The 22,715-nt window shown below is 39.0% G+C and overlaps 1 protein-coding gene across 1 annotated transcript; it reads left to right on the top strand.

The window, feature by feature from the left end:
- Nucleotides 1–337: 337 nt before the first annotated feature.
- On the top strand, nt 338–16,427 carry LOC134201723 (uncharacterized). The gene is made up of 7 exons (XM_062676970.1): nt 338–698; nt 1,173–1,264; nt 1,598–3,536; nt 4,392–4,449; nt 4,492–4,649; nt 5,069–5,182; nt 16,411–16,427. The coding sequence occupies exons 1-7, from the start codon at nt 338–340 to the stop codon at nt 16,425–16,427; spliced, it is 2,739 nt and encodes a 912-aa protein (XP_062532954.1).
- The last annotated feature ends 6,288 nt before the right edge of the window (nt 16,428–22,715 follow it).

Below are 22,715 nucleotides of genomic sequence, written 5' to 3'. Positions count from 1 at the left end.
CATAAAGAAACCAGTTTACCAAGTGGTGCAACAAGAAAACGGTGCGACATACATTGCCGGCGAATTTTGCGAAACGCCATTTTGTTTTGCCCGGCAACGCCGTGAACGCCGCGTGCTATTTTTCATCGACACGAAAGCAAGCAAGCACTCCATCCATACATTAACGCTGTGATTACCGCGTTCTTTCAAGTTATACAGTGAAACTAATACTATCTGCATTTTCAAAGTACTACTGCGTATACGCAGGTGTAAGGCAAATATTCGTGCAGGTTATGTTTGCTACTAGGTGCAATTATTGTGATTGTGAATTATTTGAACAAGTCGCGGCAATCATATCATGGCAGAGGACAAAGAAGATGTACGGCGACTCCTCGCCAAGCGAGCTGCCTTTAAAGGGAACATAACCCGCATGCAGAACAGGGTGGCAACAAGCGCGCTCGATGACGCGTCCCTGCAAATGCTCCTTCTCATGGAGGAGAAGACGCTTACTGCTTACAACGAGTATGAAAATATAAATATAGAACTTGGAGATTTAGCGGAGGATCCTGATGTAACGGAGACGAGTTACCTGGAGTGCCTATCGGGCATACGAACACTTTTAGCAAGTTTACAAAAGCGAAGCGCTGCTGTCCCGACTGCGACTTCAGGTGCTGTTACTAAACTAAAATTACCACAGGTAGAGATGCCTGCTTTCCGGGGTATGTACTCTGAGTTTAGGCCCTTTATTGAAATGTTTACAGCCTTTATTGATAGTAATAAAAATTTAAGCGATATTCAAAAATTTTTCTATCTAAGAAACTTTCTTAAAGGTGAAGCCTACGACCTCGTTAAAAACTTGCCAGTGGTAGGGTCTAGCTACCAAGAAGCTCTAACCATACTCACAGAGAGGTATGATAAAAAACACAAAATTATTAATGAGCACATATGTGCACTGTTTGACATGCCTGCCTGCAATAAAAGTAGCGCTGCCTCGCTACGGTCATTAATATCGGTAGTAAAACAAAATTTAGCTGCGTTAAAAAATCTGGGAGAACCTGTTAACAAGTGGGACAGCATACTTGTATGTATGCTGACTAGAAAAATAGATGCCTCTACTCGCAATGCATATCACCTTGCTCTGGCTCAGCCTCAACCAATATTAACTACTAATAATGATCTCATACAATTTCTAGAAGCGAGAGCTTTAGCTCTTGAATCTGACGAGACGGCGCATACACCAGCCACTGTGATTTCAACGGGTAAGGTTGCAGCTAATGTGATCAATGTAAGGGAATCAAATTGCATTTTCTGTAGTAAGCCGCATAAGTTATATACATGTCCTAGTTTCATGCTAGCTTCAGTAAAAGACAGGTTAGCCTTTGTCCACAGCAAAAAACTATGTAAAATCTGTTTAAATGCCCACTCGAACAAGTGCAAGTTCCATTTTAGATGTGCCAGATGCAAGATGGGTCATAATAGCTTATTACACAATAGTGAGTATGAAACGCGAAACTCAGAACCCATGACTAGTTCTAATGTTGTAAATATGAGTGCGAGTGAGTTGAGCAAAAGGACCCAGGTCCTTCTGCCGACTGCAAAGGTCAAATTGATCTCACAGAATGGGGAAGAAATTAGAGTAAAGGCGCTGTTAGATTCAGCCAGCCAATCATCCTTTATAACCTCTAGCGTTGCCAGAGCAATAGGTAAGCAACCAATACCTAACCACATTGATGTGGTTGGTATTGCAAATACTGGGAAGACAATCAGACATGCTCTGCAATTAGATATATTCTCATGTGCTTACCCTTATAAAGTGAGGGCTAATCTCCTGTTGGTTGATCAGATAACATCAAAATTGCCACAACACCACATTAACTTAGCAAAATTAAAATTGCCAAGCAATATTAAACTAGCCGATGATTCTTTCAATATCACAAGTGATATAGGTATCTTACTTGGTGCTGATGTATTTTTCCAGGCACTGTTGCCACAGACTGAGTGCATACAACTGACACAGGACGAGGATAAAGGTGATGCTGCACAACCATCACTCTTACACACTCAGTTTGGTTACATAGTAGCAGGTAGTGTCCCTGATTCATATATTCAGAGTTCTGCTGTTGCTCTATTCTGTCGGGAATGTGAAACTGACATAAGCGACACCATAGCTAACTTTTGGCAATCTGAAAAAGAACCTGAGAAATTTGTGGAACATACCTCAGAACAACAATATGTTGAGAAGCATTTCACCAATACAGTCAAGTTAGAAAACAACCAGTTTGAAGTTTCAATGCCACTAAAGCTACCTCTTTGTGATATGAACAATGCCTTAGGTGAATCACTTGGTCTAGCATTAAAAAGATTCTTGAATCTCGAAAATAAACTGCAAAAAGATAAACCATTACAAAAAGAGTACAAAAGCTTTATTCACGAATACCTTGAATTAGGCCATGCCTCAATTGTAGACATTACTCTCTATGATCTATCAAAAGATCCAGTCTATTATTTTGCACATCATGCAGTGATAAAGCAAAATGCAATCACAACTAAATTAAGAACTGTATTTGACGGTTCCATGAAAACTAATAATAAAATTTCTTTGAATGATCTGATGTGGAATGGACCTATAGTCCAACAAGAGTTGTTTGACATTTTGTTGTTATTCAGACTTCATAAATACTTCTTTGCCTGTGATATCAGGCGTATGTTCCGCAATTTAATCATAGAAAAAAGCCAAAGGTCTTTGCTCAACATTCTCTGGAGAGACAGCCCGGATGAGCAACTTAAATGCATTCAGCAATCAACCGTTCCCTATGGACTGAAGTGCTCATCATGGCTGGCTACTCGCTGCTTACTGGAGCTAGCAACCAGATTCGGTGAACAATATCCGCTAGCTGCTCCTGTTCTGTTAAATTCAACCTATGTTGACGATGTGCTTCATACAGATGATAGTTTAGCAAAGATTATTGCAACAAAAGCACAGCTGATTGAATTGCTGAATAAAGGAAATTTCCAGTTGCATAAGTGGTCAGCTAATCACAAGGCAATCTTGGCAGAAGTACCAGAGCAGCATCAGAACTCAGGGGATTTAGAGTTCAATAATGACATTAAAACTTTAGGTTTAAAATTTTGTATACAGCAAGATTCATTCATAATTACTTGCCCTCCAGCTTGTGATATTCCTAAAACAAAAAGGCAAATATTGAGCTATATCAGTAAATTTTATGATCCAATGGGAATTGCGGGGCCTATTTTGGTTCAAGCCAAAGTAATAATGCAAAAATTATGGACTGAGGTCGCTATATCATGGGATACGGTCCTTCCCACTAAACTACAGGATGAATGGTTGCAATTTTACAATAGTCTACAGCAGATGGCGCAGATATCAGCACCTAGAAATGTGTGTCCAGAAAATAGTAAAATTGTTCAAATTATTGGATTTTCTGATGCTGCAATAGCTGCCATGGGCTGTGCAATCTATTTACGAGTTGTTGACAACCAAGGAAGGACCACCGTGTCATTACTATGTTCAAAGTCAAAAATTGCGCCTAAATCAAGTAAGATGTCAATTCCGCGTTTAGAGTTAAATGCTGCACTACTTTTAGCAAAATTGAGTGCCAGAGTACATGGTACATTAAGTAAAAAGATAAAGATTGATAATGTCCACTTATATAGCGACTCACAAGTAGTTTTAGCATGGCAAAAGACCGACCCGGTAATCCTCAATGCATATGTTGCAAATAGAATCAAAATCATCAATGACCTCACAATGTCTTTCAAATGGGCATATGTAGCAAGTGATTCAAACCCAGCAGATTTTCTGACAAAACCTTATGCCCCTACAGAGCTACAATGTAACCAACTGTGGTGGTCAGGCCCGTCTTTCTTGAAAGACTCAGATTATCAATTTGATGAATTTAATCACAAATCAACAAAAAACTTACCAGAGGTAAAGGACTCTGCAAGTGAAAAATTGGTGTGTGCAGCATCACAAGAAAGACCTAAGTCCTTTCTAGATTTATTAATAGAAAAATATTCTAACCTTGACAAACTTGTCAATGTTTTAGCATACATACTCAGGTTTAGTAACAATACCAGGCCAGGGTCAAATAAAATAAAAGAAAACTTTATTATGTATGCAGAGGCAAGTAAAGGGTTGCATTTATTAATTAAAAATGAGCAGGAAAGATATTTCCCGAGCGATATGGCTTTATTGCAGGCAGGCAAGCCAGCATCATCATATTTAAAATCTCTGAACCCATTTATTGATGCTGAAGGTATCCTGAGAGTAGGTGGTAGGCTTCAACATTCTGCGCTGCCATACAGCCACAAACATCAAATTATTTTGCCTAAAGAATCCACTGTGACTCATCTTCTGATTCAAAATGAGCACCTTAAATTGTTACACTCAGGTCAGAAGTTAGTTTTAAGTAGCTTGCAACAACGTTATTGGATTGTTAATGGTTTAAGGTTAGTGAAGAAGTTTCTTCATAGATGTATGACCTGTTTCAGGCATAAAGGTGTAACTGCTAAACAACTGATGGGATCATTACCTGCGGACCGAGTAAATATTAGCAGATGTTTCAAAAAGATTGGACTTGACTTTGCAGGGCCTGTGGCAGTTAAACAATCTAGAATAAGAGGTGTTATAACATCTCATGCCTACTTATGTTTGTTTGTATGCTTTGTAACTCATGCCTGCCACATTGAACTTTTATCAAGTCTAGAAACTCATACATTTATCGCTTCACTAAAACGGTTTATAGCCAGACGTAATGTCCCATCTGAGATTTATTGTGATAATGCTGGCACCTTCAAGGCAGCTAATACTCACCTGTCAGAACTTTAAGCTCAAAAACCCACCAGGCACAGGTGCAAACAGCAGCTTCCAAATTAGGTATAAATTTAAAATTTGTGCCATGTTATTCACCAGTTTTTGCTGGACTTGCAGAAGCAGCAGTAAAAAGCACTAAAACATTGTTAAAAAGAGTGCTTGGTTCGCATGTGTTAACATATGAAGAATTATATACTGTTTTAGTTCAAATTGAGGGCATCTTAAACTCAAGACCAATAACTCCAATGTCAACAGATACTGAGGATTTGTCTTACTTGACACCGGGTCACTTCCTAACAGGTGCACCTCTCAACTGCATCCCTGAGCAAGATTTCACCAACATACCGGAAAATAGACTCAGTTTCTGGAGTAAATGCACTGCAATGCAGCAGCACTTTTGGAGATATTGGTCAAAACATTATTTAAATGTATTGCAAAATCGCCCTAAATGGAAAGATAGCCAACCTAATGTAAAGGTAGGTGCCTTAGTAATTTTGAGAGAGCTAGCTACCCCTCCAATGACCTGGCCAATGGCACGAGTAACCCAAGTCTTTGAGGGGGCAGATGGCCTAGTACGGGCCTTAGAAGTTAAAAAGGCCAATGGAAGAGTGCACCGAACCTCGATTACAAAAATTTGTATACTTCCACTAGAATAAGAAAAATTAAAATAAATTAAAATCTTGTAATATACCTAAAATAGTTCTAGTATGTTCTTAATTAGCCAGGTATTCGTAAATTATGTAAATAGAGTTAAGTTAAATAAAATTAATAAGATCCTAGTTACCCAGGTATCCTACAATTTTGCTATTGTTTAATTAAAGAACTTCTAGTATATCTGCGATTGATATAAGGTGGGAAATTTAGTTAGTTTAAGTTTCTATGTATGAATTCTAATATAAACATATTGTAGATTAGATTGATCTATGTTACTACATTATTACAAACTATTGTAACAATTATTATTTAAAATTTTCATATATACATAAATCTTTATTAATGTTTATTTGGAAGTGTCATTTCTATTTAAGAGTCTTACACTCAATAATGTTCGAACATATTTGTTTTTATTATGTACAATTTCTTAAAGTTTAATACAACATGCAATAGGTATTACGATAAAATTTACAGTCCACTCTAGAAGCAGATATCATGCAGTTAATAAAATACATTAAAGTTAAACTCTATTGTACTTGTATACTTTGTTTAAAATGAATATTGTCACCTCATCTCTTGTGGGGGAATATGTTAGAAACATAAAATAGTGTCTATGGTTAAAAGAAATAAATATACTCTATGGAGTCTGTCGAACAAACGCAGCACGAGTGGTTTTATTTTATATTACATTAAATAGATTCATAGCTAACTAGGCAAACAAAGACTTTAACAATCTAGTGGTCGACGCCCGTGAACATTTTTTTTGAGTGCTTGAGTTGCTTATCTATAACTTATTTATGTGTATTATCTATGCCCAAAATTAAATGTACCTTTTTTTTTTATTGCTTAGATGTGTGGACGAGCTCACAGCCCACCTGATGTTAAGTGGTTACTGGAGCCCATAGACATCTACAACGTAAATGCGCCACACACCTTGAGATATAGAGCCATATAGTTCTAAGGTCTCAGTATAGTCACAACGGCTGCCCCATCCTTCAAACCGAAACGCATTACTGCTTCACGGCAGAAATAGGCGGGGCGGTGGTACCCGTGCGGACTCACAAGAGGTCCTACCACCAGTAATTACGCAAATTATAATTTTGCGGGTTTCATTTTTATTACACGATGTTATTCCTTCACCGTGGAAGTCAATCGTGAACATTTGTTGAGTATGTATTTCATTAGAAAAATTGGTACCCGCCTGCGGGATTCGAACACCGGTGCATCGCTTCAACACAATGCACCGGACGTCTTATCCGTTAGGCCACGATACCTAATATCTAATTACTGGTGGTAAGGAGTATTTAACGTAAGTCGGTACGAGTACCGCTATCCTGCCTAGTTCCGTCGTGAGAGTTATGTTTTCAGTTGAGACAGCCATTAATAATGGCTATAACAATATACAAATAGATCGACCTAGCATTAACGTTGTCATGTCTATAAGCATTTTTTTCCTTCCTAATAACTATTAGTAGTAGCCTAAGAGGCTATTCCAATTTCGCGCGGACCGGTAGGCGAGCTCGCGGGCTCAATCTGAGAGAATTGCTAACACTAGCCCCTAGCAAGAGCAGTGCTTCGCAGAATCTACTACCGGATCGGAATTGCGACCCACTGAGAAGATCCGTGAAGAAAGACACTCAGTGAGTTGTGTTTAAGGAGCCTATAAGCAACTAGCAAACACTTAACCTCACTCGTCATTACAAAAAAGACTGAAGTGACAAACCGAAAGCTATCACTTCACAGGAGGAAGTCTCAAGATAGTTAAATAAACCAGCATTTAAGAAAAACTCTTGATGAATAATCGACGTTTACTTTGATGTTAGAGTTACCAACATAAATAATCTCCAAAATTCCTCCGAAATACCCGTTGGCATACAAATATACAACCCCTAATATATTAATTCATATATTCATAAATACTTACTTATTATTTTATAAACTTTTCCATTATTTAAGTAGTATTATCCCTGTGTTTTGTAACATAATTCCACGAGGTGAGAGAGTGCTCTGAAGGATTAAAATGGTACCTTCATCTTTTTTTGCCATCGGACCACTTGAAGTTGTGGCGGGTAGCCATCATACAACGCAAGATAATTGACAGATGCCTGAATCTCGCTTACGACATTTTCAAGATAAAGCGCATATATATAAGTTCCGAACAACAACATTCGGACCGTCGGTCTACCGAGTCAATATCACCCGCTCGGTGGAAGATCTTCCCTCCGTTGTTAAGCTTTTCAAACTGGTGACCTGCGACGGAACAATCGCAACCTTCTGATTCATTATCAGCGCATCAAGAACTTCGGCTACCACAACCCCCGCATTCTCGCAGATAAAAGCAAGTCATCGACAGTCGTCCCACAGCAAGCCAGCATCGCAGCCTCAACAGGACCATCGCAGCCGACTCACCGCGCTTCCTGGCCCTACGGCACGCACCTACACTACCTCATCGCGCAGCATTCAAGCTTAGTCTCGACTCACCGCAGACTTCGAGCAGCACTGGCGACAATCACGCAGCATTCAAGCTCAGTTTCGACTCACCTACTAAAGCTAAGACTAAAGCGCATATATATAAGTTCCGAACAACAACATTCGGACCGTCGGTCTACCGAGCAAATATCACCCGCTCGGTGGAAGATCTTCCTTTCGTCGTTAGGACTCCCAAAAAGTAATTGCTCATAAACTTATCCTCCGGCTCTGGAATGAGAACCAACAATAGGCCATGATTTGCCCATGGTATTAATTATGTCTACGAGCAACAGCGATCATCACCATTATGATTATCTTTTATTGCTTAGATGGGTGGACGAGCTCACAGCCCACCTGGTGTTAAGTGGTTACTGGAGCCCATAGACATGAACAACGTTAATACCTCCACTCACTTTGAGATATGAGTTCTAAGGTCTCAGGTATAGTTACAACGGCTGCCCCACCCTTCAAACCGAAACGCATTACTGTTTCACGGCAGAAATAAGCGAAGTGGTAGTACCTACCCGTGGGGACTCACACGCTCGACTACCTTCGGAAGGATTAAAAAAATCATATACGTTTGTGTAATCATTCGAAGCTATCACAGAACAAATCCAAATGATACGCGACCGACAAACTTTTCCCCAAGTACTAAGTCCGTACCTATTACTGTCATATCGACGCCCCCGGAGAATAAAATGGTAATATGCTATTACCACCTTTTTAATGGTTTTGTATTTTCGACATCTGTAGGTCGATATACACCTACTGATTTTTTAAAAATTTTTTTTTCGAAAAACTCGTCCAGTTGTAACAGTTTTTATTTTTATCCTCCGGAAGTCATGTAACAACTTTAACCCATAAAAACATCGTAGTCGTTCACTACGGAACGAACATATGTCTCGATAAATCGGTAAGGCGTTAGGTATACCCTTTTATTCACGTAAATAAATTGATAACTCTTTTCAATAACACGCTTTACCTAAATTAGTTCGGTAAGTTTTGAACGGTAAACGTATATTATACTGCTTTATTATTGACATAATTTTCGATACTATTTCACGTAAACACATATTACAATATTTGGGGTAGCAAGGGGGCGTGTAAATAGCCCTCCTGCGGCGGGAGCATATATAGCGGGGTTGTAGAAAGGCGTGTAAATAGCCGTCCTAAGCGGTATGTGACAAATGTTTGTCACTTATAATTAGCGGAGCGGTAAAACTATATAGCGGTAAACAAAAGCTAGTAATCAAACTAAAGATATAAATTAAATACACATAAGCGAGCGGGCGGGCGAATGATTACACGGAAGCAGCAATAAAATGGCAATAAATTAAAAGAACTTGCACTCACCTGTAGACCTTGCCAGTGACTGTGGTGCGGGCTTCGGCGATGGAAGCACGCGGGCGGCGGGAGGGGGGCGAAGCTCACGTAGCTTTTCGTAAGCACAAGCACTACATGCACTACGGTACATGTGCCGCCATCTAGGCAGCTAGCGGTGAAGCGTTATCGATCGGGAGCTAACACCACGCTTTGGATTAAATTACGCTCGCGGTAATTAGTAACTGACAAACTCCAAAGGTGGCGCCATCCCAATAATTCATTAGCATCCCATTACTAAATCCGCGCGTGACCATCCTGCCCGCCTTGAAAGTTCGCAGGACTTTCAACAAATATATAAAGATACTAAGATAGGAAGCATAAAGCTTAAATAGCGGGAAGTTATTTGAAAAGAAACAAATTTTAATCAATAATAAGCCATCATGAATGTTTACGAGTAGAGTTGAAGCGGTTGATGACATGCGGTACTCTAATTTATTCTAGCGGTAGCGGATATAATTTTACAACTGGACGTTTAAGAAATCCAGATTTCGTTTTTACCAAAGCAACGCGTATAATGTTATCGACACCTGGATACACCTCTTGTATAACGCCAAGTGGCCAGCGGAGCGGTGGAATGTCATCTTGATGAATAAGAACTACTGTCCCAACCTTCACGGGGTTATCTGATGTACACCACTTCTGTCTGACTTGCAACGTATGCAGGTACTCTAATCTCCATTTCCTCCAATAGGAATTAACCAAACCATCTAACAACGCTTTGCGATTAGTTAGACTCATCTGATTTGCGGACAATTCAGACGCGGGTAAATACTGCAAAGGAGTGGACAACAAAAAATGTGCGGGTGTGAGAATTTCGGGGTTGGGATCTGCGGATAAAAGACATAAAGGTCTGGAATTCATAAGACATTCTATTTGATTCAACACAGTTAACATCTCTTCGTAAGTGAGAATTTGTGCGCCTATTACTCTATTTAAATGGGTTTTAACGGATTTAATGTTTGATTCCCATAAACCTCCAAAATGTGGAGCCCGAGGCGGGATCATCTTCCAAATGATTCGGTATTTAGTTAATTCATCATTCCATGCGGATATAAAATTATTTGAAACTAGAAGTTTATACATTTCATCTAACTGAGCCTTTGCGCCAACAAAATTAGTGCCATTATCTGAATACATGAAAGAAACTGGACCTCGACGAGATATAAAACGTTTGAAAGCGGCAAGAAATGAGTCCGTTGACAAATCCGAGGCTAACTCAATATGTATAGCCTTTGTCGTTAAGCATACGAACAGGCAAATGTAAGCCTTTTGTGAATGATGACCACGTTTGCGTACAAGCGTTATCTTAAATGGGCCCGCGTAATCTACTCCCGTGTGACAGAAAGCTTTGGCCTCCATTACACGGCTTGACGGAAGGTCAGCCATCATGGGAGTTGGGTGTGAAGGTGATACTCGAAAACATGATTTACACATATGCACTCTTTTTCTTATAACGTTTCTAGCGGACAATATCCAAAAGCGTTGACGAATAATGGACATCAAAAGGTCCGGACCAGTGTGCAAGTTTGTATTATGAAAATAATCAACAATAATATTTATTATGTGATCGTGTTTTGGCAATAAAGCGGGGTGTTGCGTTTCAAACGGTAAATCAGAGTTCGAAAGTCTACCCTGAATACGCAAAATTCCATCTTCGTCAATAAATGGACTAAGTTTACGAATATTTTTCGAAGGTAAATCTAATTTTCTAATGCTGGCAATATCATGACCAAAATATTTAGCTTGAAGAGCTCGAATAATAGCTTTCTCAGCAGTATTTAAATCGAATGCGGTTACAAACTTGTTTCGCGGTAATTTTCTTATAAATCGAAGTACATAAACAACACAGCGAAGAAGTTTTGACCATGACGAAATTCTCAACCCAAGTTGATATATTGGGGAATCTTCGACAACAGTCAAAGCGGTAAGTGTTACAGATTTTTTCATTTCAGGTATGTCACTTCCAGATTTACAAGGTACAAAAGGTTCAATAGGCCATTGTGAAATAGGATAGCAGGCCCAAGAAGGACCCTGCCACCAAAGCGAGTTATTAATAATTTGTGACGGTAAAAGACCTCGTGACACACAATCGCTAGGATTTTCCTTACCATTAATATGAAAAAAGCGGTCAGGTGATAAATTCTCCTGAATTTGAGCGATGCGGTTTCCTACAAATATTGACCATCTATGCGGGGAAGATTTAATCCAAGAAAGAGCAATTGTAGAATCTGAGAAAGCGTATATAGCGGTGATAGGATGTAAAGAATTATAAGCGTTATAAATAAGTTTAACTAATTTTGACAAAACAAGAGCGGCACAAAGCTCAAGGCGAGCTAATGTAGTTATCTTAACCGGAGAAACCTTTGATTTTGAGCACAATAATCTTAAAGTAATATCTCCTGTGGGATCTGTAATGTGTAAATAAACAACGCAACCGTAAGCGTTCAAGCTTGCATCACAAAATGCAACAATATTTACTTCACAGTCTTTAAAAACTCCAATATGGCGCGGTATTGCGATAGTTGAAAGCAATGGAAGCTCTTTCACTAGTGAAGAGTAGCGGTAAATAATTGTATCTGGAGGTGTATCATCCCAGTCTATTTTAGAATTCCAGAGTTCCTTAATCAGCAATTTAGCGAACAGTATAACTGGAGCAACTAAACCAAGCACGTCGAACAAGCGTGCGACTAAAGATAATATTGTTCTTTTAGTGCACTTTTCATTAGTGTTTGAGCTCGTCATAAAAAATGAGTCATTAGCGGGAAGCCATGCAAGGCCTAAAACTTTCATGGTATTATTAGCATCATCAGAGAAGCTTACAGAAGAGCGGTGCGTTTCTGGAAGGCTATTAAGAAAGGCAGTGGAGTTACTTGCCCATTTTGTTAAATTAAAACCTCCTGATTTAAAGAGTGAAATTAGTTGTTTCGATAGTTTGATAGCTGAAATATCTTCGTGTAGGGATGTGACGAGATCATCCATATATAATTGAGACTCAGCTACACTAGCGGCTTCTGGATAACGATAACATTCTTCTGATGCTAATTGACGTATAGTACGCATTGCTAAATAAGGTGATGACTTTAAACCAAAGTGCAGACAGTTAAAAGCGAAAATGCGAAGTTTATCATTTTTAAAGCGGTACAATATTTTTAAATATTTATGGTGGTCTGTGGTCACCCTAATGCGTAAGTACATTTGTTCCACATCAGCGCACAGTGCCACAGGGAACAAACGAAAGCGTAGTAAAAGCAAAAATAAGTCTGCCTGTACATTTGGACCAGTATGCAAGACGTCATTAAGTGACAGTCCACTAGATGTTTTAGCACTAGCATCAAGAACTACACGTAGTTTAGTGGTAGTCTTGCTTGGGCGGATAACTGCATGGTGCGGTATATAATAACCGTTATCGGTTTTCTTAGCGGTGTCGTTAATTTCAGTTAAATAACCTTTACTAATGTAATCCTGTATAACGATATCGTAATCATCGCGGAGTGAGGGTAATTGAACAAACTTACGTTCGAGCGAAAGAAAACGGCGGTGAGCAACAGTATAAGACTTGCCAAGGTCAGCGGGATTTCTACTAATTGGTAACTCAACCGTATATCGGCCATCCTTATCGCGGGTAATTGTAGAAATATATTTGTTTTCACACTCGGCTTCCTCAGGGCTAAGATGACGCTCATGAGGAATCTCCTCTAATTCCCAAAATTTATGTAAAAATGACTCAAGGTCTTTATGCGTTATAGATGAAAAAGTTTTATTTAAAGTGAATGCAGAATGAATTTTAGTATTTTCGAAAGCGGGTGGATTATCAATATAAACTGTACTAGATAGTCACAAAGAGGTATTATTATCATTTATAACAGAAAAATTATCATGTTGCGGTTTCATAATGCCGGTGTAACTCACTTCAGGTACGTCACCCATAAGAACATAACCGAAGGTTGTTTCTACGGCAGGTGGCGCTAGTGAGCCGGTATCTATACGATTACCTAAGTATATATATGGAAATAACTGAGCACCTAACACCATATCAATCACACCTGGAACGTTCCAATTTGAATCGGCAAGCGGTAAATTACGTATATGATTCATATTTGAGGAATTTATAAAATAAGCGGGTAATTTATCTGTAATACAGTCTACTACTAAAGCGTGAATATAATATTTATTAGGAGAAAATCTAGATTCAATATTTAAATAAACATATCCGTGAATCGGGCGAGCGGTTAATCCAATACCTCTAATATAAGAATTATTTAAAGGTATAATCGGTAATTTAAGTAATTTACAACAATTGACAGTTATTAAATTATTTTGGGAACCATTATCTATTAAAGATCTAACTATTTTACGTTCCCCTTTATTCGAGTGAGCGTATATTTGAGCGGTTGATAATAAAATATTACTATTCGATTTTATTTCCGAACTGTGAGTCAACGTGGTAGCGGTCGTATTATTTTGTTGTTGTATCGTTCTGTTAGAGTGTAAACAAGTATTCGAAGCGGCATCATGATGATCGTAACTCTGAACAACAGGTTGAGATTGAACCTGGGACCGACCGTAATCGGGCCGCGCGGCATCACTCGGAATTCCATGTACCTGCGACCGACTGACCTGCCTGTCCATATCAGCGTAGTCATCCGATGGACTGGGTACGCTTTTACTTTTTCGATTCGCCCGTTTATTACCAAAACACAACAAAGTATGATGATATTTCTTACAATTATTGCATGTTAACTTTGATTGACATGCTTTTAATGTATGCGATAAGCTTAAACAATTAATGCAACCCTTGTGCGATTTAATAAAATCATAACGTGCTTGCGGTGAAATCATATTTTTAAATTCATTACAACGATATAACTGCGTGTGGTGCGAACTCGAGCAAAGATCGCACGTAGATAACGAAACCGGTTTGTTAACCCTTTCAGTGCGGACTGGGTCATTATAACTACTAGAAATAAACGATTTGTGATTTTTAGATTTCTCTATGTTACACTTCGGTGCAGAGCGTTCTAATATTTTTATCTGATCCTGTATGAATTTAATAAACATTTCAGTTGTGGGTATTTCAATACCACGAACCGATGCTTCAAACGAATGTAAAGTTTGAGGATCCAACCTTCTCAGTGAGCATTGTAATAAAATAAAATCAGTCAAATCAAGTAAATTTAATTGTTTTAAAGCGGCAATCGAAGATGAAATTTTTTCAATGAACATATTTAAACTATTTGCGGTAGGTGAACAATTTTTTAAATCTAATATATTATTCAGATAATGACATCCTAAAGCTCGTTTATCCTGATATTTACTAATTAGATTCGACCAAATAATATTATAAGTTTCACCTGTGGGTATTATACCAGCGGTTAACTTTAATGCACTATGTGTTAATTTGCCCATTAAATACTGCACACGTTGCGCATCAGACAGTTGCGGGTTATCGTGAATGTTAGCTTTAAAAGCCTGGTAAAATGTTTCCCATCCTTCAAGAGAGCGTCCGTCAAAGGAAGGAAGTGAAATTGTTGGCAATGTTACATTTATGGCGGCGGTAGTTCTCATTACATTTGACGAATTACCAACTTTAATTTTGTTACGAGCGCGTCTTACGTAATTATATAACGTGTCAAAAGACGATAAAGCTGCGTATTCAGGCTCAACTTCGGGGTTTTGCTTTAAATTTAAATCATTGATATCATCCAAATTGCTTTCAAATCTAACACGCATGTCATCAATCGATTCTGATTCGGCAAGAAAAGTTTCAATTAATTCCGAATCAAACTCCGAAATATTTTTTGATTTATTATATAAATCATTAATTTGTGCAAATACTAAATTATTCTTCGCGATAAGTTTCTTTAGTTGTCTATTTTCCATAATGAAGTTATGAAATAACTGACTAAAAAATAACACTAAATGAACTACGTTAATAAATGTAATTAAATATGCGGTTACGAGTTATTATTAATAGCGATGAATGTAATTAACTTTTACATACAATACAATACTGTAACAAAATGGCGAATGGGGGTAATCATAAATTAATTCTAATTTTAATTAAAATTTAAGCTGGATCTAATCCAGGCTCGCAGGACCAAACTATGGGGTAGCAAGGGGGCGTGTAAATAGCCCTCCTGCGGCGGGAGCATATATAGCGGGGTTGTAGAAAGGCGTGTAAATAGCCGTCCTAAGCGGTATGTGACAAATGTTTGTCACTTATAATTAGCGGAGCGGTAAAACTATATAGCGGTAAACAAAAGCTAGTAATCAAACTAAAGATATAAATTAAATACACATAAGCGAGCGGGCGGGCGAATGATTACACGGAAGCAGCAATAAAATGGCAATAAATTAAAAGAACTTGCACTCACCTGTAGACCTTGCCAGTGACTGTGGTGCGGGCTTCGGCGATGGAAGCACGCGGGCGGCGGGAGGGGGGCGAAGCTCACGTAGCTTTTCGTAAGCACAAGCACTACATGCACTACGGTACATGTGCCGCCATCTAGGCAGCTAGCGGTGAAGCGTTATCGATCGGGAGCTAACACCACGCTTTGGATTAAATTACGCTCGCGGTAATTAGTAACTGACAAACTCCAAAGGTGGCGCCATCCCAATAATTCATTAGCATCCCATTACTAAATCCGCGCGTGACCAATATTCTTTATGAATTTAAACTCAAGTATTAACGTGATACTTTTTTTTTCTCTTTCAATTAATAGAGAATCGGTTATTATTGTCTTTTTCGCTCGAATTTCGACAGGTTATTACAAGTTGCAATGAGCGGGCGATCAGACCATGCACATTATTGAATCATTGCGTTATTTGACGTCGTGTGACGCGACGGTATTCTATTGCTTACTAACATTATTTTGGTGATAATTATAAATTAACTATGGAATATCGCTATAAAGGATTACGAGCCAGAAGAATTCTTAAAATGGTAGAATGGGAAAGTGGTAAGTGGTTTTTTTCAACTAGTATATGTCGGCGCAAATATGACTATTTACCTACCTATTATAAAAATAATAATGATTCAATGTGATAATCGGATAATCTGGTCATCAACTAATTACTCTGTGTTTGTTAAGATGAGAAACTGATGTAAAAACAGTCCTGTCAAAACTTGTAAACACGCTGACGTGTACCAAGCCCTATAATACGGCCGTGCTGTCTAGCGCTGATTGCCCGGGACACCAGTGCGCAGAGGATCCAAATTGGTTGTGCTGTACAATTTGTCGAACCCAAACCGTGAGAGTGTGCTATCTAGTGTAGTTGTTACGGCGCGGAGACGTTCCGGACAACAATACACAGGACCCGGGAACAGGTAAGTGGATTGACGCTTCTTCCTAACATTAGTTAAATACGGGTGGGTGTCGTCCAGCCTGTATAGCTGCGTCACCATTTTATTTAATAATAAAATCGGCGGACGTTAGCGCCAATAGGGTCTGGCCTCCCGTGTCTACTCCCAGTCCTGTCCTACCCCTCGGGGCTAGGCGGGACTGTAGCTAAACCCGGTTGCTAAGTACTTGGTTAGATTAGGGACCCCGATATCGGGAACCAGGTAAGTCTTATAGCCGATTCAGTTTTTGTTCTTTAATAAGTAGTGTAAATAAGTAGTGTAAATAGTCAAATTATTATAAATTCAATAGATTAACTTTCCACAAATTTATCAGTTACATTAAAGTCGTGTGATTGTACGAGCCAATGAGAGGCGAGTACGGCAGGAATTCGTAGTTCCATAATCACACCAAGAATTTATTTCTATCTACCCCCAAAACATTAATTTTCTTTTTCGTTATTATTTCATAGTTTCATTCTAAGTTAGTTTGCTTTTTCGAACCGACCGACGACCCACACCTTCATAAGTCTTCATTTATAATAACCACATCTATCTTGTTTAATTATATATTAGTTAGTCTAAATAATTATGTTGCAATTATCCACAGATTCGGTAGAATCTGGCGCCAAGTTCCGTTAAAAAATCCCGTTGTAAACGGAGCGCCAGACTACCGACTGTGTTTACTGTGAGCAGAACAGTTTTTTGAGGTTGCGAAATTTTATTTAATTCTACGGTACTTCTGGTTCCTAAATTGTATATTATATCAATCACTCACAACTTTATTTTACTGATATTAACTAGTTATATCAATTACAACAATTAATCTACTTGAAATTATTAATTTTATCACCACAAACTATGGCTCGCTCAAAAATTTCGATCCTGACTTTTTTCGATGTAAAAAGTGACATGCCACAGACTATAAATATTCGAGAATGGTAATCTACGGCCGCCAGGGTGCGCTGGAATTATTCCTATTTGTAATGGATTTTATGACCTGGTAACTGAGACCTTTAGGTTATGTCTTATTTTAATTTATATTCATATTTTTATGAAAAATGATATTATGGAGTGAAATGAAATGTGATATTATGGAGTGAAATGAAATGAAGATGATTAATTTGAGACATTAATCAAATGGGATGAAATGAAATGAGATGAGATGATATGGAATGAAATATAATCTTAGTAAAATGGTGGTGGTCATTTACTAAGATCTCAGTGGACTTTTTGGAGGAAACCGAGAAGCTACGTACAGCGACTTTGTTTAATTTTCCCACATTTGTGCACTTTCACAGATATTAAACAGTTAATAAACCACTATTATTACACATTTAAACCCGAAGAAACACTAAATAGACAAATTAAAACAAATCACACAACTTCACACCTCACGTTCCCGCCAAAAAGTCATTATTCCTACATAAACTGTAGCTTCAAGGGGATAGTTTGCAGTTCTTATTGAACGGTTTATACATTAAATAACGTTAATGTTGTTACTGTTAGTATTTTAGTTTAAGTACTGCCGAAGCAAGTACTGTTGTTACTGTTGGAGAAACAATTTTGTTTTGTAATGTAATACCGAAATACTTTACGAGATGGCGTTACAAAAAATCCCTTCCCAAAACTATAAAACCGTTGTGATTGTCTACGAATAATAAATAATATAATAACTAATATTTATTCGTAGGTGATTGTTTAAGATGCTATGAATATTTCGGTTTTGATTTCATCAAAATAACTTGAACTTTACTATTGAATTCCGAAGAAAATTCTAGTTAAGGCTGAGTTAAGTTCAGCTTTTTATTTAAGCCTCTTACTGTAGTTTTTAAATTACATTTATGTGGATTGATGTTTCAAGGCTTTCAGATTTTAATTTTAAATTCTGAAATAATTAAGAACAGCGTCATCTACCCTTCACATTTGAAACAAAATTTAATTCGGTTTAAATTTGTAAAAGTTGATGTTGATTATTATTACATTGTAACGCAGCGTTCCGTTTCGCGGGGCAACAGCAGCCAAAGGGAATGTGACTCAGGTCCGTGCCGGGACGACCCACCCCGCGCTACCCGCGCCCGCGCATCTGTTGCATCATTCGTACCCCCAATTAGTGCGCGCCAGACTTTGAAGCGGAATACACGCGTCCCCGGTCGATACCGGAACTGACAACCAGAGAGTCTCATGCCAGTCGGGCACCTAACATTAAACTGGCAGCCCAAGCGCGGGCCCTTTAACTAGTATTTCGGAGTGAATCTACGTAATTACGACACGTACTCGTCGTCAGTCACGGCGTCAATCCGATTTTCAAGACGTTGAAGAAGAAATTGGTTCAACCGCGGGACTTTAAAGAATCCTGTTATTAAGAACCCCGTGACCTCTTCTGGCATACCTATATCTGCAAAGACCCCTCAAGGTAGGGCTTTAATTTCAGACATTATCAATTCAGAAATTGTCCTCAGAACCATTACAAAAACTTTAATAGAATTGTTAAAAAAAAAGGATTCTAAATCCCCTTCTGGACCTATATCTACTCAATTAATTACAGAAATGCTAGTAACAAATTTTACATCATAAATTATGGTTAGTTCTACTCAATCTTATATGCATAATTCTGTTGGTCAGTTTAATATCATTCATTGGAACTCTAGAAGTTTATTTCCTAAATTAGATCAACTTAAAGATTTCCTCAGTAAACTTGACAAGTGTGTTGATATGATTTTATTCAATGAAACCTGGTTAACTTCACATAAAATCATCAAATTACCTGGATTTAATGTTATAAGAAGAGATTCCAACCACCCACATGGTGGGGTTGCTATTGCATTACGCTCTAAGTATAAATTTAAAATAATAGACACAATTTCTCAATATCATTTTCAAAATATCTTAATTACAGTTCACATTAATAATTTTTCTTTTGACATTCTATGTGTTTACATTCCTCCACCACCAAATGGTAAGTTCACTATTAATTTATTGAAAGATTCATGTTCTAAATTTGTTTCAAATAATTATTTAATAATTGGTGACTTCAATGCACATCATGCTTCCTGGAGTTCAAGAGTCAATGATAGAAGAGGTAAAGCCCTTCATGATTATGTGGAAAGTTCTGAGTTAGTTTGTTTAAATGATGACACAATCACAACCTTTGCTCCATTTGGTCAACAAGGAAATGTATTGGATCTAGTATTCGCTTCCCCTGCTCTTAGCTCTAGTTGCACAGTTTCTGTCCTTGATGATTTGCTCAGTAGTAATCATTTCCCACTACTTATTGAAGTCTTTAACGATGCTTTTCTTCCTTTCCTTCCTTCCTTTGGCCCGACCACCTCTTCAATAAATCAAGTTGATACACTAGATAATACCTCTTTAGCTAACATAAATTTTAATAAGATTGACTGGTCAAAGTTTAATAAGTTATGTGAAAGTGAGTTTTCAAGTTTTAGCTTCGCTGATAACCCTCTTGAAAATTATAATATGTTTTTGAGTATTTTACATGACATATTAATGACTTTTGACAAAAAGTGTTACTCGCACAAAAAACGGAATTGTTCCAAAGCTGTTCCTTGGTGGAATGCTGATTGTGACCGCGTAGTTTTACAAGCCAAAGTTGCTTTATTATCGTACAAGCATTATCCAAATATGGAAAACTATATTATTTTCAAAAAGCTGGACGCTTTGAAGAAAACGTTTATATGAAATAAAACGTTCAAGCTGGATGAATCTTTGTTCATCATTCAATCGAATGACTTCGAGTAAAATTATTTGGGATCACATTCGTAGATTTAAACACGCTAAACTCAATAATATTTCTTCGTCTTCAAGTTTCTTTCAAAATCCCGCTAATGCATCTTTGTTTTTGGACTCGATAACTGGTTCTGAGAATGAAATTTCCGAATCTAAGTTACAAGATTTTTTTAACAGCCACGGAAAACCGGAGGCTCAATGGATGGGAGACCCATTCTCTATGGGCGAATTTGCGACTGCGTTAGAAAATAAAAAGGAAACCTCCCCTGGTCCTGATTTCATCCCTTATAAAGTAATCAAAAATCTTCCCCAGTACGCCAAGGAAATTTTATGTCAAATAGTTAATGATCTTTGGCAAAACAACTGTATTCCTCCGATTTGGAAAACTCAACATGTAGTACCGATTTTAAAACTTTACAAGGATCCCAACTGTATCAATTCCCACAGACCCATTTCTTTAACTTCTTGTTTTTCGAAAATTTTCGAAACTATTGTGGCATCATCCTGCCACGGCTACCTGAGTGCGGACCTGCGCGCAAAAATCAGGTGATGCGTGCGCGCGCCAATCAGGAGCCAACGCGCGGTCGCGTTATCGCAGGTGACGCCGGGCTGCTGCACCAGCAGTCCGCCACAAAGCCTCGTACTGATCGCGCGTTTCTCTCTCATTATTGTAAATTCATATATTTGTTAATCGTTTGTTTTGTGTCTCGTTAATTTGTTAATAATCTGTAGTGTATCGTGTTGTCGTAATATATATCTATTTCTCGTATTGTTTCGTTTAATTTACCGACATCGTTTGCTTGTGGTCGGACGCCGTTCGGGTTCGATTCCTGGACGTATCGACAGTTAGTGGGTTTATACCTGAATATAACCCGCTACAATTGGTGACCCCGACGTGATCACGGGTGCATCATGGCTTCCAAAAAAGATAAGAGCAGCGCGTCAACAAGTGAAGATACCGGCGGTAGCGGAGAAAACACAGGGCCGTACTCAGAGGTGAGCCGAGTGTCTGTACGAGTGCCGCCCTTCTGGCCTGAAGAACCGGAGGTGTGGTTTGCGCAAGTCGAAGGCCAATTTGCCCTCGCTGGCATAAATAGCGACAGCACCATGTACCACACGGTGTCATCACAGCTCAACCAGGAGTACGCTAGGGTGATGAAAGACATCCTAACTGCACCACCGCTTATGGATAAATACAAAACGTTTAAAGAGCAGCTAATCCGTCGGATAACCGTGTCCAGAGAAAAAAAAACGCTACAGTTGCTGCAACACGAGGAGCTGGGAGATAGAAAGCCGAGCCAATTCCTACAACATCTACAGTACTTGGCCGGACCGGACATTCCGAGCGACTTTCTACGGACGGTGTGGACCAGTCGGTTACCTGTAAACATACAGACTGTTGTAGCATCACAACCAAAGCTGGACCTCGAAGGCGCAGCCGAGCTTGCCGACCGCATCGTGGACATAGTGCAGCCGTCAACACCAGTAATAGCCAGTGCCGGATCAAGGACTACTTCGACAAGTACACCCAGTTCTACATTAGAGCTACGCATAGAAGCGCTGTCGAGGCAAGTAGAAGCACTTGTAAATATACAGAGCCGCCGTGGCAGACAGCATGGAAGACGCGACACCCGTTCCAGGTCAAACTCGCGCCACATACGCTCCAGGTCCAGAACTCAAACACGGCAACGACCAGACGACCATCCACACTGCTGGTACCACTTTGAGTTTGGAGATAAGGCAAAGAAGTGTAGACAGCCGTGCAGCTACGCCTCGGAAAACTCCAAGGGAAACCGCTAGTGGCCTCAACCGGTTGTCCCGCGCCATCAGGCCGAATCTTCGTCGTAGAGCGAAAAAGTAAGGTGCAGTACCTGGTCGATACAGGGTCGGACTTATGCGTTTACCCACGTACAGCAATACGAATTCCTGTACAAGCCAAAACAAAATACGAATTATACGGGCACGTTAACTTACACTTGGACCTAGGCCTTCGAAGAGACTTCCGATGGCGTTTCGTCATAGCTGATGTATCAAAGCCGATTATTGGCGTAGACTTTCTCAGCTTTTACAACCTGCTCGTCGATTGCAGAAACAAAAGGCTACTCGACGGACTCACATCACTTTTTGTCACAGCACCACACCGGGGACGGATCGACGAACTACAATCCGTTCGCACAGTACTGAGCCATGAAGGTACGAAATACCACGACCTATTACGCCAGTATCCAGATATTACTCGTCCAGCTGGTAAACACGTTGATCCCAAGCATACCACGGTGCATCATATAAGAATAACCCCGGGTCCGCCAG

The sequence above is a fragment of the Bombyx mori genome, chromosome W, assembly GCF_030269925.1.
Source record: "Bombyx mori chromosome W, ASM3026992v2".
NCBI classification, from domain to species: domain Eukaryota; kingdom Metazoa; phylum Arthropoda; class Insecta; order Lepidoptera; family Bombycidae; genus Bombyx; species Bombyx mori.
Note: the sequence above shows the minus strand (reverse complement) of the source record. Positions and strands in the feature narration are given on the sequence as shown.